Here is a 13,474-nt window from a genome sequence, read left to right on the forward strand (position 1 = left end):
TCTCTTTCTCTCTCGTATCTCTCTCCACCTCTCTCCCTCTCTCCTCTCCCTCTGTTTCTTTCTCTCTCTCCCTCTTTCTCGCCCCTCTCTTACAGTATCTCCCCCCCTCTCTTTCTTTCTCTTCCCCTATCTCTCCCCATCTTTACCCCCCCCCTCTCTCTTTATCTCTCTCCCTCTCCTTTCCTTCTCTCTCACCCTCTCTTCCCCCTCCCTCTCTCTCTTATCTCTCTCTCCCCCTCTCTCTCGTATCTCTCTTCCTCTCCTCCCTCTCTCTCTTATCTCTATCACCCTCTCTCTCTCTCTCTCTTATCTCTCCCGTTCTTCCTGTCCTCCCCCGCCCTGAGGCAGCAGAAGTGTCAGAGCAGTAATGCTTGAGAACTGTGTGTAGTGTAGTGTAGTGTGTAGTGTGTGTGTAGTGTAGTGTGTAGTGTGTGTAGTGTGTAGTGTGTGTAGTGTGTGTAGTGTGTGTAGTGTAGTGTAGTGTGTAGTGTGTAGTGTGGTGTGTAGTGTAGTGTGTGTAGTGTGGTGAGCCAGAGTTCTCTCTGATAAGGTAAAAGGTTTGTGATGGAGGCCACTCTGTGTTCAGTGTTATCAGTGTTATGTTAGCATGAATCCAGGGGGGGGGGGGGGGGGGGGGGGGGGGGGGGGCAGAGAGGGAAGCTGGGGGGGGGGGGGTGCAAGAGGGAGAGAGGGAAGCTGGGGGGGGGGGGGGGGCAGAGAGGGAGAGGGGGAAGCTGGGGGGGGGGTGCAGAGAGGGAGAGATGGAAGCTGGGGGGGGGGGGTGCAGAGAGGGAGAGAGGGAAGCTGGGGGGGGGGTGCAGAGAGGGAGAGAGGGAAGCTGGGGGGGGTGCAGAGAGGGAAGCTGGGGGGGGGTGCAGAGAGGGAGAGAGGGAGAGAGGATGGGAGTGGGGGGGTGCAGAGAGGGAGAGAGGGAAGCTGGGGGGGGGGGGTGCAGAGAGGGAGAGAGGGAAGCTGGGGGGGGGGGGTGCAGAGAGGGAGAGAGGGAAGCTGGGGGGGGGGGGTGCAGAGAGGGAGAGAGGGAAGCTGGGGGGGGGGGGGTGCAGAGAGGGAGAGAGGGAAGCTGGGGGGGGGTGCAGAGAGGGAAGCTGGGGGGGGGGTGCAGAGAGGGAGAGAGGGAAGCTGGGGGGGGGGGGTGCAGAGAGGGAGAGAGGGAAGCTGGGGGGGGGGGGGGTGCAGAGAGGGAGAGGGAAGCTGGGGGGGGGGGTGCAGAGAGGGAAGCTGGGGGGGGGGGTGCAGAGAGGGGAGAGAGAGGGAAGCTGGGGGGGGGTGCAGAGAGGGAGAGAGGGAAGCTGGGGGGGGGGGGTGCAGAGAGGGAGAGAGGGAAGCTGGGGGGGGGGGTGCAGAGGGAGAGAGGGAAGCTGGGGGGGGGTGCAGAGAGGGAGAGAGGGAAGCTGGGGGGGGGGGGTGCAGAGAGAGAGAGGGAAGCTGGGGGGGCAGAGAGGGAGAGAGGGAAGCTGGGGGGGGTAATGATGAATAATGATATTCCAGGGCTGGCAGAGAGGAAATCTGAGCTGATCTCCAAACAAGCCACAATGAAGAGGAGGAACAAAGGCTGTTAGCAAGTGTGCAAACCTCAGCAGTTACTTAGTACCCTCTCCCTCTCTATCCCTCTCTCTCTCGCTCTCTCTCGCTTTCTCTCTCTCCCCTCCCTCAGTCATATCTTAGTTTCTCAAGTTCTGTTTCTCTCTCCCTCTCCCTCCCTCCCCCCTCTTTGCCACGGCCAAGTGCAACACCTCTAATGAGGAAATAGAAGAAGAAAATTATTTTACCGTCAATGTACACAAGGCAATTTAAATGTGTCCTTTCGCATATCCCTCCTAGTACACACAGTCCTCATATCCCTCCTAGTTACACACAGTCCTCATATCCCTCCTAGTTACACACAGTCCTCATATCCCTCCTAGTTACACACAGTCCTCATATCCCTCCTAGTTACACACAGTCCTCATATCCCTCCTAGTTACACACAGTCCCCATATCCCTCCTAGTTACACACAGTCCTCATATCCCTCCTAGTTACACACAGTCCTCATATCCCTCCTAGTTACACACAGTCCTCATATCCTCCTAGTTACACACAGTCCTCATATCCCTCCTAGTTACACACAGTCCTCATATCCCTCCTAGTTACACACAGTCCTCATATCCCTCCTAGTTACACACAGTCCTCATATCCCTCCTAGTTACACACACACACAGTACCCCACACATTGCATTTCATCAGAGAGGTCAGAGTGCAGGAGCAGATTTGGGGTTCAGTGCCTTCAGAGATGGTGGGTGATGATTACTCATTGATTTGAGAACATCACATGTACCTTTCTTCTGGACCGGCTGCCGTCTTCTACGAGTTACCAAAGACGTTTCATAATAACTGGGGAAACACGCCGTGGCTCCTCCCCCCTTTCAGCACCGTGGCTCCTCCCTCTCAGCACCGTGGCTCCTCCTCCCTCTCAGCGCCATGGCTCCTCCTCCCTCTCAGCACCGTGGCTCCTCCCTCTCAGCACCGTAGCTCCTCCCTCTCAGCACCGTGGCTCCTCCTCCCTCTCAGCACCGTAGCCCCTCCCTCTCAGCACCGTGGCTCCTCCTCCCTCTCAGCACCGTAGCCCCTCCCTCTCAGCACCGTAGCCCCTCCCTCTCAGCACCGTAGCTCCTCCCTCTCAACACCTACCTCATGAACATTTGGAAAGCTTTCCATTTTTGCACAAAATGAGTTCCCTTCTATCACTAACATTATTTGTTAAGCATTTTTGGTTGAAATCAAATTCAGCTATTTCTTTTTTTTTTTTTACAATTAATTGCGAATATTTTCATGTTGAGCGATTGTGGATGAATACGCACAGAAAGGTACACCATGCAAATGTTGATGCTTTATTTGTTTTAAACGAGACGATTTAGAAATGGGCAATGGGCAAATACATTGTGTTTTCAAGATGGTGGACCGGCCGGAAACAGCAATCATGTAACCACTACACCTCCCTATACTAATAGTCTTTCGGGTATTTTATTTAGAAAAATGGCCACTTCCGCCCGCGCCTCAACCCAGCATACTGTCGAGTCTTGACTAGCAAAGTTTAGGCACATAGCGCACATTTCTGCGGTTGAGTAGTAGTAACTACTTACTGGTCACGGGAGGCTTGAATAACGTTTGAATGATAATCCATTTTGTGAATACATTTGTTGAAACAACTTTGTTGGCCAACGGCTCCTGCTATCTTAACGTTAGCTAAAGCTAAAGGGCTGCGCCCTAACGTTACATAGCTTAATTAATGTGTATAACATACCTGTGTAACGTTAAGCAGCTTGTGTTCCGCTGGGAAAGCATCACTGCATACACTTTGTTTAATCCAAACGTCCATTCGGAAACGTTGTATTATGAAACCAATATGAGACGCTGTGCTTTTTTTATCGTTTCAATGCTCACATGGCTATTTTGTTTATCCCGTCATTCAGCGAATAACAATGGGCAGGGTGATGATCAGAGCCAATCAGAGGCAGATCTGGGCTGGTCTTAGGGTGACCAAATCCATATGATCCAAATGCAGGACAGCGTGTCGATTTTGCGGGACATTTGTTGAAATTGCGGGACAGTAATGAATATGTATACAATAATCATGTTTACATAATGTATTCATTTTGATCAAAATATAAGCATTTAATGTATTAAAAACACAATAGTGTTGTGTCTTAATTGCTTATTATACTCATAATCACTGTATAGAAGAATACCACAATCCAACATGCTGTTAAATTACCTACCGACTCCTAGCGGTTATATGGCTATAGAGATAAGATACATGAACCCTGTGATCTCTCTTGTAATGTGATACTGAAGTGCATACATGTATTACATTGTCTACACTGGTAGTGGCTTCCTTGATTCTAAACCTGTGCAGAATGCTACAAACATTTAATTTATCATTCAATGATAATCTGACAATTTTTTTTTAACAAATTATTAAAATGATAATACTTTTAATACTTTTTTTTATCATATATACATTTAATTGTTTTAAACTTTAATTAACAGGTTAAATGTAAATGGGTATACAGGATGAATATATTAACATGAGCATTAGTAGGCCTGTGTTATCTTGTGTAGTGTAATCTTGTGAAATGAATATGGCAACAGTTGACCCACAGTGCCTATACATAATGTCTGTGTGTTGTGTTTATTTCCCTACAGTACCCGTTTGCCGTGGGCTTCAGCCTGGCTCTGTGCTGGAGTCTACTGGTCTGTGTCAGCCGCATATACATGGGCATGCACTCCATCCTGGTGAGTCTGCATCCACACACGCACACACGCACTCACACACACACACACTATGAACAGGCTGAAATTAGGAACATTAAAAAAACTATCTTTATTCTTTATTTACATACGAATTTGGTTAGTGAAATAATTTTTTTGAATGAAATTGGAATATTCATTCTGACAGCTCTCTAGTAGTGTACACACCTGCAGTGTGCCAGCAGGCTCTCTCTCTCTCTCTCTCTGCCTGTGGAGTGTGGAGGTCTGGTGGCCGAACACAACAGTTTAAAGTGACACCTGAGCGCAGAGCGAAACCCTATCGCCTCCTCCTCCTCCTGCTGCTGCTCGGCACGGAGCCACAGCCTCGCCCGCGCGGCCGTCCACAGGGTCCGTGTCGAGACCGACAGCCCGCCCGCCCGCCCGCCCGCCAAACTTATCACGTGGAGACAAGAAAGCCTTCAGATGACGTTACCTGCCAGAGAGGAGCTTGTAAGTAAACAATCTTGCCGAGCGGTAATGGTAACGGAACCCGGCGGTTTTGGCAGGGTGCCGGTGGCAGGTGTCACATTCTGGGGGGGGGGGGGGGTGCCAGTTTCCACCGCGTCACTCACTACCACCTCCTCTGGTGTCATCGTCAATCACAGAGCTAGAGTGGAGAGAACGGACGCTCACGCGGCTCCACAGCCTTCTCTTCAGGAGTATCTGACGGTGTTCCCGCTCTATTTGATGTAGGGCTGCAACTAACCATTATTTTGGTAAGTCGACTAATCTGTCGATTATTTTTTCGATTAGTCGACTAATCTAACGATTATTTCTGTCACACCCTCCATCTCTGCTTCCTGTGGGCGCGGCTCCTTTTCTGGGCTCTTAGCAGACTCCTTAGCTTAACATAACAGACCGACAGTAAGTTTGGGGGAACTAATGGGATAACTGGGGTTGCAACAAAAGTGCAACTAGGGCTAGAAACACAGTGAAATAAAATAATAATAATAATAATAATAATAATAATAATAATAATAAATAATATATCCTTCTTAGCAGACTTCTTAGCTTAACATCCCAGGGAACTAATGGGATAACTGGGGATGTTGTTTGCTCCTCACAAGAGTCTCAAAGTCTGGGGTGATGGTAGACAAAGCAACTCTGAGGTCATGCTCAATGTCCAATCTGTTCCTCTGCTTTGTCTTCAGCTGGACCAGAGCTGAGAAGCCACTTTCACAAAGGTAGTGCAAAAAAAAATGATAAAAAAAAAAAATGTTTACGACGCATCGACGCAAAAATTCTGCGTCGACGAGTTTTTATGATCGACGTCGTCGATTATGTGGACTAATCGTTGCAGCCCTAATTTGATAGCACGCTGTGTGCTCACAGGGGAGGAGAGGGAGGGAGGCATGTCACGCAAGACAGAGGAGTCGAACCTACAGCGTTGCATGTACAGTATCTAGGTATACATGGTGTATAAGCCTGGTGTATATCTAGGTATACATGGTGTATAAGCCTGGTGTATATCTAGGTATACATGGTGTATAAGCCTGGTGTATATCTAGGTATACATGGTGTATAAGCCTGGTGTATATATCTAGGTATACATGGTGTATAAGCCTGGTGTATATCTAGGTATACATGGTGTATAAGCCTGGTGTATATCTACAGTAGGTATACATGGTGTATAAGCCTGGTGTATATCTAGGTATACATGGTGTATAAGCCTGGTCACTATGAATTGAAAATGGGGGACCCTGATGTAAACAAGACGAAAGTCTTTCTCTGGTCTGCATTCCCTTAACACTTTGAGCGCCAGCCGTGTTTTCCTTTTTACCCCCTTGAATGCCACCATCCACGGCCAATGTTAACGTTAATATCGCCTAATCTATGTTTTAAATGTGTCTAATCTGCCCGTCGCTTATCAAAGAATAATTTTCCAGTCAACATTGTCAAGGCAGATTGTATTTTTATCGCTTCATTTCCGTTTGATAGCATTTTGAAAATCACCCGTTTTCGGGGAAAAAACAACCCATGCCTATGATAATCGCCTTTTACTGGAATATTCCAGAACGTTGTCATTTGTCGGCCTATTTATGAATCGTTTTCAAATAAACGCTAGATGATCGATAGTATATGTGTGCGCACGCACGCTTGTGCCGTGCGCTGATAATCGCTGCTCTTATTTCCTCATGGCTTTTACAGTCAAAACAGCCATATCACATATCACATAAACGCTTATATATCCGTGAAAACGAGTCTGATTATCCTAACACTGATAACATAGATTCCTTACCTGAGGTCAGATGGTATCCAAATGGTTTATTCCAATTTCCGATCTCCATTCGAAAAAATCGATAATTTTATTGATCCATCGTGTGTACAGTATAACCCATATTCGCCGTGGCTCAGAGGCTCCAGAATGAACTCTGGTAGACCCCGGCTGCATCAGTGAGAAGTAAAATGTGGAGTCAGAAATCCGTTCTCCCATTCACTTTCATTGAGTCCATTCCAAAAGGGTGATTTACCATCTGGGAGACGATAGGGGGTGCTTTTTTCACATCTGAGCGCCGGCGGTCCCTGGATCTCCAACGGTAGGCTCGCGTGATGCAATATGATTTAAAAAAAAAACGAGAATACTCGTGACGTGGCATTCAGCGGTCGGGGCGTAAACCAGAGAAAAGCCGTGAGTGGCATACAAAGTGTTAAAGGAAAACTCCAACATTTTGGGAAATTAGCTTATTTGCCATCTACCCTGGAGTTAGACAAGAAGATACATACCTTTTTCTTCTCTGTGCATGCAGTAGGAGTAGGAAGACGTGCACCGTTAGCCTAGCTTAGCGTCAGTCACTGGAAGTAGGTTCCTCCATTAGCCTAGTTCCCAACGTCTTCCTACTCCTACTGCATGCACAGAGAAGAAAAAAGGTATGTATCCATACATTTAGTAATTTAGTCATTTGATAGTAACGACAGTATAAATATAATTGGATGTCATCATACCATGTGCTCATCAGGATTACAGAACACAGGAGTCTCCTATGCGCAGAGACATACTGACAGACCCCATTCATCTCTCTAATTACTGATTAACTCAACATTTATACCATAAATATCTCAAACGCCCACAACACTGGTGCCAGTGCTTTCAGGGTCGACGGCTTTTGTAAACAAAGTGAACTGTTCCTTTAAGGACTGGGCAGCCTGAGGGTGTGGGATCACAAGCGCTGGTGGGAGTAGCAGGTGCGCGGCTCAGTAACAGTGGTTATTATTCTGCCAAAGTGATAAGAGTTGGCAAACGTGTTCGCCGAAGCTCGCCAGCGCTTGGCCCATTTCCCAGCCAGGTAAGATTATTGTTCAGTTAATTTAATATTATTCATACAGCGCCCATTAGGTCATTGGATCATTGCGTTTATAAAGCGCTTTTCTAGACACACTCAAAGCACTCCCCAGGGTGGAAATGGCCTCCTTCACCACCACTGGTAGCACCCAACCTTGGGCTACGCAGGCTCAATGGCTACCATACACTGGCACCCGGCACACGGCACACTGCACAATGGCTGAGCGGCTCAGGAGACAGGGATTGATATCAGCCAAATAGGTGGGGGGGGGGGGGGGGATTAGGTGGCCTCGATGTCTGATGAGACCTGATTGGGAATTTTGCCAGGAACGTCGGGGAACCTCCTACTCTTTGCGAAAGGCGCCACACACTAGGGCTGTCCCCGACTAAGGATTTGTATAGTCGACTTGTAGTCGCCGAAATTAGCGGATAGTCGACTATTAGTCAACTATAAAAAAAAAATGAAAAAAAAAGTATACTTTTTTTTTGTTTTTTTTTTTGTTCCATTTGGGCTGTGGGGGTGCTTAATGTCTGAAGGAGTCGACGGAAGGCTTCTTGTCCTCTGCAAAAGCATGCAATTGGTCCACTGATGGATACATCTTGATATTTGTCTAGTCTAGTGTGTTCATTAGATGGATGAAATCCTCTTTCAGTGCCTCTGTGCCTGTTTTCGTAGGCAGTTAGCCTCTGGTATGCATGCCATTAGCGTTAGCCACGCTTCTATGCCTCTTTTCTTTTGGAAAGAATGATAAAAAATATATATATTTATTAAAAGAAATTATAATAATATATATATATATATATTTTTTTTTTTGCATTCGACTAAGCGGTTGGCAGTCGACTACGGCTCCTTTCGATCGATTAATCGACTATTCGACTAATGGGGGTCAGCCCTACCACACACACACACAAACACACACTTAACAGACACTTAACCCCTCCTAATAGCTCCCGATGAGCAGGTTGGCACCTTGCATGGTCGCCTCCGCCGTCGGTGTGTGAATGTGTGAGTGAATGGGTAAAAATGTGAGGAAACCGATTGTAAAGCGCTTTGGATAAAAGCTGCTATATAATTGCTGTCATTTACCATTCACACACACACACACACACACACACACACACACACACACACACACACACACACACACACACACACACACACACACACACACACACACACACACACACACACACACACACACACACACACACACACACACACACACACACACACACACACACACACACACACACACACACACACACACACACACACACAGAGGAACAGAGCGGGCAATCGTGTATTAGACAATGACGCATCTGTTTCTAAGCCGGCCCCAAGCATTCACTGCATACTGTACCATTGTTTAGGGAGAGCCCTGCTGCTCATCGGGAGTCGTTAGGAATGGATGTTCAGCATCTTGCTCAAGGACACTTCCACACGCTGCCAGGAGGAGCCAGAATCGGACCGAGAACCTTCCCTATATTACCAGACGACCGCTCTACCTCCTGAGCCACTTGTGCCCCCCCCCCCCATCTGCTTTCACAGATTATGCTCCTTTATTATGCCCTTTCACCGCGACAATACAGAAGGTCAACCCTTTCACTGCCACACGACAAAGGGTTCAGAGTGAATCCTCACCCGCTAACATGCAGACAATACTGACCCGTCGGCCCAGTAAGCTTCTAATAGGACTAGTTCACGCTTTCCAAATGAACTTGACATCGTAGACTACAAACAAACTCCGCTGGGACTAAAGAGTACCGTAATGAATGTCCCCAATGATGGGATTAACAGTTCACAGTGAATATGATGCTTTCTGTTAATCCAGTGCGCAACAGTCTGATTGATTTGGGGGATAATCCAGTTGAAGCCGGAGAGGAAAAGTCGAATCACTTTAGTTTCTCTGCACAGTGTAGCATCTGTGTCTCGAGTATAGGGTTGGGTACCGTTCACATTTGAACCGATACCGGTACCCAACGGTACCTTTTTTCTGTACTTTCGTCTACCTACCTCAGTTAAAAAAAATTAAAAAAATAAAAAATATCCAAACTTCAAATTATTTATTATCATTATTATTATTTAGAACAATTTGTTAATATATATATATAATATTGCAGAGAGCGTTGTCTGCATCTAGCTTTGTAAAGTGTAAAGACACTTGCGACCGTTTTCGGCTTGCCATTGCCCCGACTGCGTTGTTGTTGTTGAATCAAGTCAAATCGTAGGTAATGTGCGCGTGCACGTTGACGTGAGGCAGACTTTATAGGTTTAGTGGGAAAACGAAATGTTGACGTCATCGGACTTTTCTTTAACTTTTTTTTTAACAGAACCTAAATGTGACACCGGTGGATCTCACGCGAATCGGTACTCGGTAGTACCGACGACGTGATTCGGTCGATACCCTTAAAAGTACCGGATTCGGTACCCATCCCTAGTCTCGAGGGGGAAAAACTACATTTATACTTGAATCATTCATTTTGAGTATAATCCTCTTGTTCATCCTTATTCAGATTCAGATTCAGGTACTGTAGCTTTATTGTTGCATCTTTGTATATGTATGTGCATATTTCCCATACAAAAAAGAGCAAGATTCTTGGGTCTTGCTCCCTCGACCTACAGCATGTCAATAAAATACACAATAGAACAAATACAATACACAAAAAAACAGCATAATTAATAATAACCTTATGCAGAACTAGGTTCATTGAATGCAATCCAAATGCCTTCTGAGATCATTTTAAATGCACACGGACGTCAATAAGGACGTGAACCTTTTTCCCCCCCAGTTACTAAAATCACATTCACCTTGTCATTTGGCTGGCGCTTTTATCCGAAGCGATTTACAAGTTCTGTACGACAAGTCAGCAGGAAGGGTACAACTCTGGCAGCTGAGTGACATTGTTCGTCAAACAGTGTTGAACTTGGGTGCTACAGTCTTGAGTGCATAGTGGTTTAGACATGTTAGCATAGTAGGCAGTAATATAGGCAAGGACGATTACTTGGTAGCAAAGTGCATGATAGTAAAAGATAGTACAAAGATTAGTTTTTTTAGATATACTTTTTTCGTGGGGATAATTACAGTGATACCTGTATGTTTTAATAAGTGAGCTTTTAAAGGGATAGTTCAGATTAATTTATTTTAATATATATATATAAAATATCCTACTAGGGCTAGTGGGCTTTCTGTGTTTGCATGTTCTCTCCATGTTAACGTGAGTTTTCTCCTGTTTCCTCTTGCATCACAAAAGACATACATGCTAGGTACATACCTCTGTCATTACCCTTGAGCAAGGCACTGGTATTAGAACTGGAGTCGGCGCTCGGGGTGCTGGCACTGTGGACGCTCACTGCTGCACAAGAGTTAGGACGGCTGAAATGTAGACGACAAACTCCTGCTATAATAATAATACACTTTATTTGTATGGCACCTTTTATACAAGAATTGCAGCTCAAAGTGCTTCACAGCTGTTACAACAGACATACAATGAGTATCAAGTCAAGTCAAGTCAAGAGTTTTATTTGTCACGGCATACAAGTATACAGTGAAATGCGGGGGGTCTTGCCCGCAACGATTGTGCATAAGACAATAATAATAATATAATAAGAATCCAATAGAACGACATTGTGCAATAATACAAGTAATCAAAGTAGGGCATATCGGTATATATGTACATGAGTTTTTACAAGAGCATGGTAAGACATGCTAGGTCCTGTGATAGTGCAATACACTGTTAGCTAGTATAAGATTAGACAGAAAAAAGCAGTGCAGAGAATAAGAAAAAGGGTAAAAACAATATAATTTATAATTTACAATATAATAATAATAATAATAATCACAGTGTGGATGTAAGGAGTGCAATGTGTGCAAGTGCAAGGCTAAAGTGAGGAGATGTGTTTTTAGATTGCAAAGTGTCAGAATGCTATAGGCTATAATATGCAAAAGTATTGACTTGGCAGATGAAGAGATTGTGATGGTGTTGACGTGTGTAACGGTTAGTTGTCCCACCCTGCCTACTGTACAAGCTGAGACCCGTATGGCCGTTATGATCAATAATACAGGGTAGTCCCGCTGCTTATTCTCCCTCATCATACAACCTGTGAAGACCTGTCTTCCTACCAACCCTGGAGACGAACACGGTGATGAACCGCTGTGCAGCCGCTCCGCTGGATTAGATTCATCTCCCACAGGGTTTTAGGCCATGCAAAATAAATGGTTTGGTTCCGGTTGGTTGTCAGTTAAGGCCATGGGTAGGTAGGGAATTTATTTTATTAAATCTTTTATTAAATTTTTTCCCACGGCGACTATGGATAGGGAATTTCTTTATTTAATTACATTTTTCACGACAACATGGATGCATGTACTCTGCCAGCATGTTTAATATCCAGAATACTAAAGGTTAAAATACAAAGACACTGTACTACAAAAGTACAATGTACAAAGGTAGTAGTATTAAAAATGCCACCCCTAAAAATACGACTCACTAAATATCCTGAAGTCAGAGAGCTGTGCAAATATTGTGAAATACTTGCTTTTTATATATTCTCATTATTGACATGGACTGCACTTTTTTTACTAAGATTTAATAAAACGTTATTGTAAAAAAAATAAAAATAAAAATGTCTTTATTATTTTTTTTATTTTTTTTTACTCATAAAATGTATTTGGGTCGCACATAAATCGGCAGGGTCGGTCGGCAACCGGAACCAAACCATGTATTTTGCATGGCCCCATGATGAAACAACCTGCCGCCTTCATCCTCCTCCCGAGTCCAGGGTTCCCCAGGAGCGGTGTACAGTCAGGCGTACTGTAGGCCTACGTCTCATTCTGAAACCCACACGATCTTCAGCCGTCGACTAAAAACACACTTCAATCAATATCTGAGATACAAATGAAAAGAAAACGATTCATGTCTTTTACTATTATGCACTTTGCTTACTATGTCTATACTACTATCTACTATATACTATGCTAGTATGCATATACTACTATCTATTATGTACTATACCTATACTACTATCTACTATGCTAATATGTCTATACTACTATCTACTATGTAATATGCTACTATACCTATACTACTACCTACTATGCTAAGGTCTAGCCGTACTGTATTGTACGATAGAGCGGCTGGTCGCAGAGACGCGAGTTGAACGAACACATCGGCAGGAGAATGAATGACTGAATGAAAACTTTACTTAACAGATTGCAGAATGGGTACAATACAGTACGGCTCAATACACACAATTGTTAAGGGGATGCAGACCAGAGAAAGACTTTTGTCTTGTTTACATCAGGTTCATTCATTCATTCATTCTTCTCCCGATGTGTTCGTTCAACTCGCGTCTCTGCGACCAGCCGCTCTATCGGAGATAGGATCACATTGTGTCATGTTTTGCTAGAGGGTGGCGATGTTTATTATTCCGAATAGATCTACACGGGCTTATAGCCTATAATACGTGACATTTGAAGCAGGCACCACTGCTGTTGTAATTGTCTGGTAATAGCTGTTTCGAGTGTGTTTATTATTACTGCCTTCCTATACCCATTTAAATCTGTCTTCATATCTCACGCCCCAAAGGCGATAGCGAGGGGGGGAGTACACGTGTAGGTCAGTGGCCAATCAGAGCGCAAAACGGGAACCCGGAAACACAACTGGGTTGGTAAAAGCATACACGCGTACAGTACAGGCATGGGGGGCAGGGTACAGGCATGGGGGGCAGGGTACAGACATGGGGGGCAGGCAGGGTGCAGACATGGAGGGCAGGGTACAGACATGGGGGCAGGGTGCAGAGTACAGGCATGGGGTGCAGGGTACAGGCATGGGGGGTAGGGTACAGGGATGGGGGGCAGGACAGTACTAAATTATGTGTTTCAGCTCAG

General features: G+C 45.3%; 1 protein-coding gene across 1 annotated transcript in view; it reads left to right on the forward strand.

The window, feature by feature from the left end:
• Window positions 1-13,474, forward strand: part of sgpp1b (sphingosine-1-phosphate phosphatase 1b) — a 58,425-nt gene that overhangs the window by 19,988 nt on the left and 24,963 nt on the right. The window contains exon 2 of the mRNA XM_084337099.1: window positions 4,205-4,294. Coding sequence (XP_084193225.1) covers window positions 4,205-4,294 — 90 coding nt within the window. The remainder of the gene's footprint in view (window positions 1-4,204; window positions 4,295-13,474) is intronic.

This window comes from Notolepis coatsorum, assembly GCF_963971535.1.
Source record: "Notolepis coatsorum genome assembly, chromosome: 2".
Classification (NCBI taxonomy): domain Eukaryota; kingdom Metazoa; phylum Chordata; class Actinopteri; order Aulopiformes; family Paralepididae; genus Notolepis; species Notolepis coatsorum.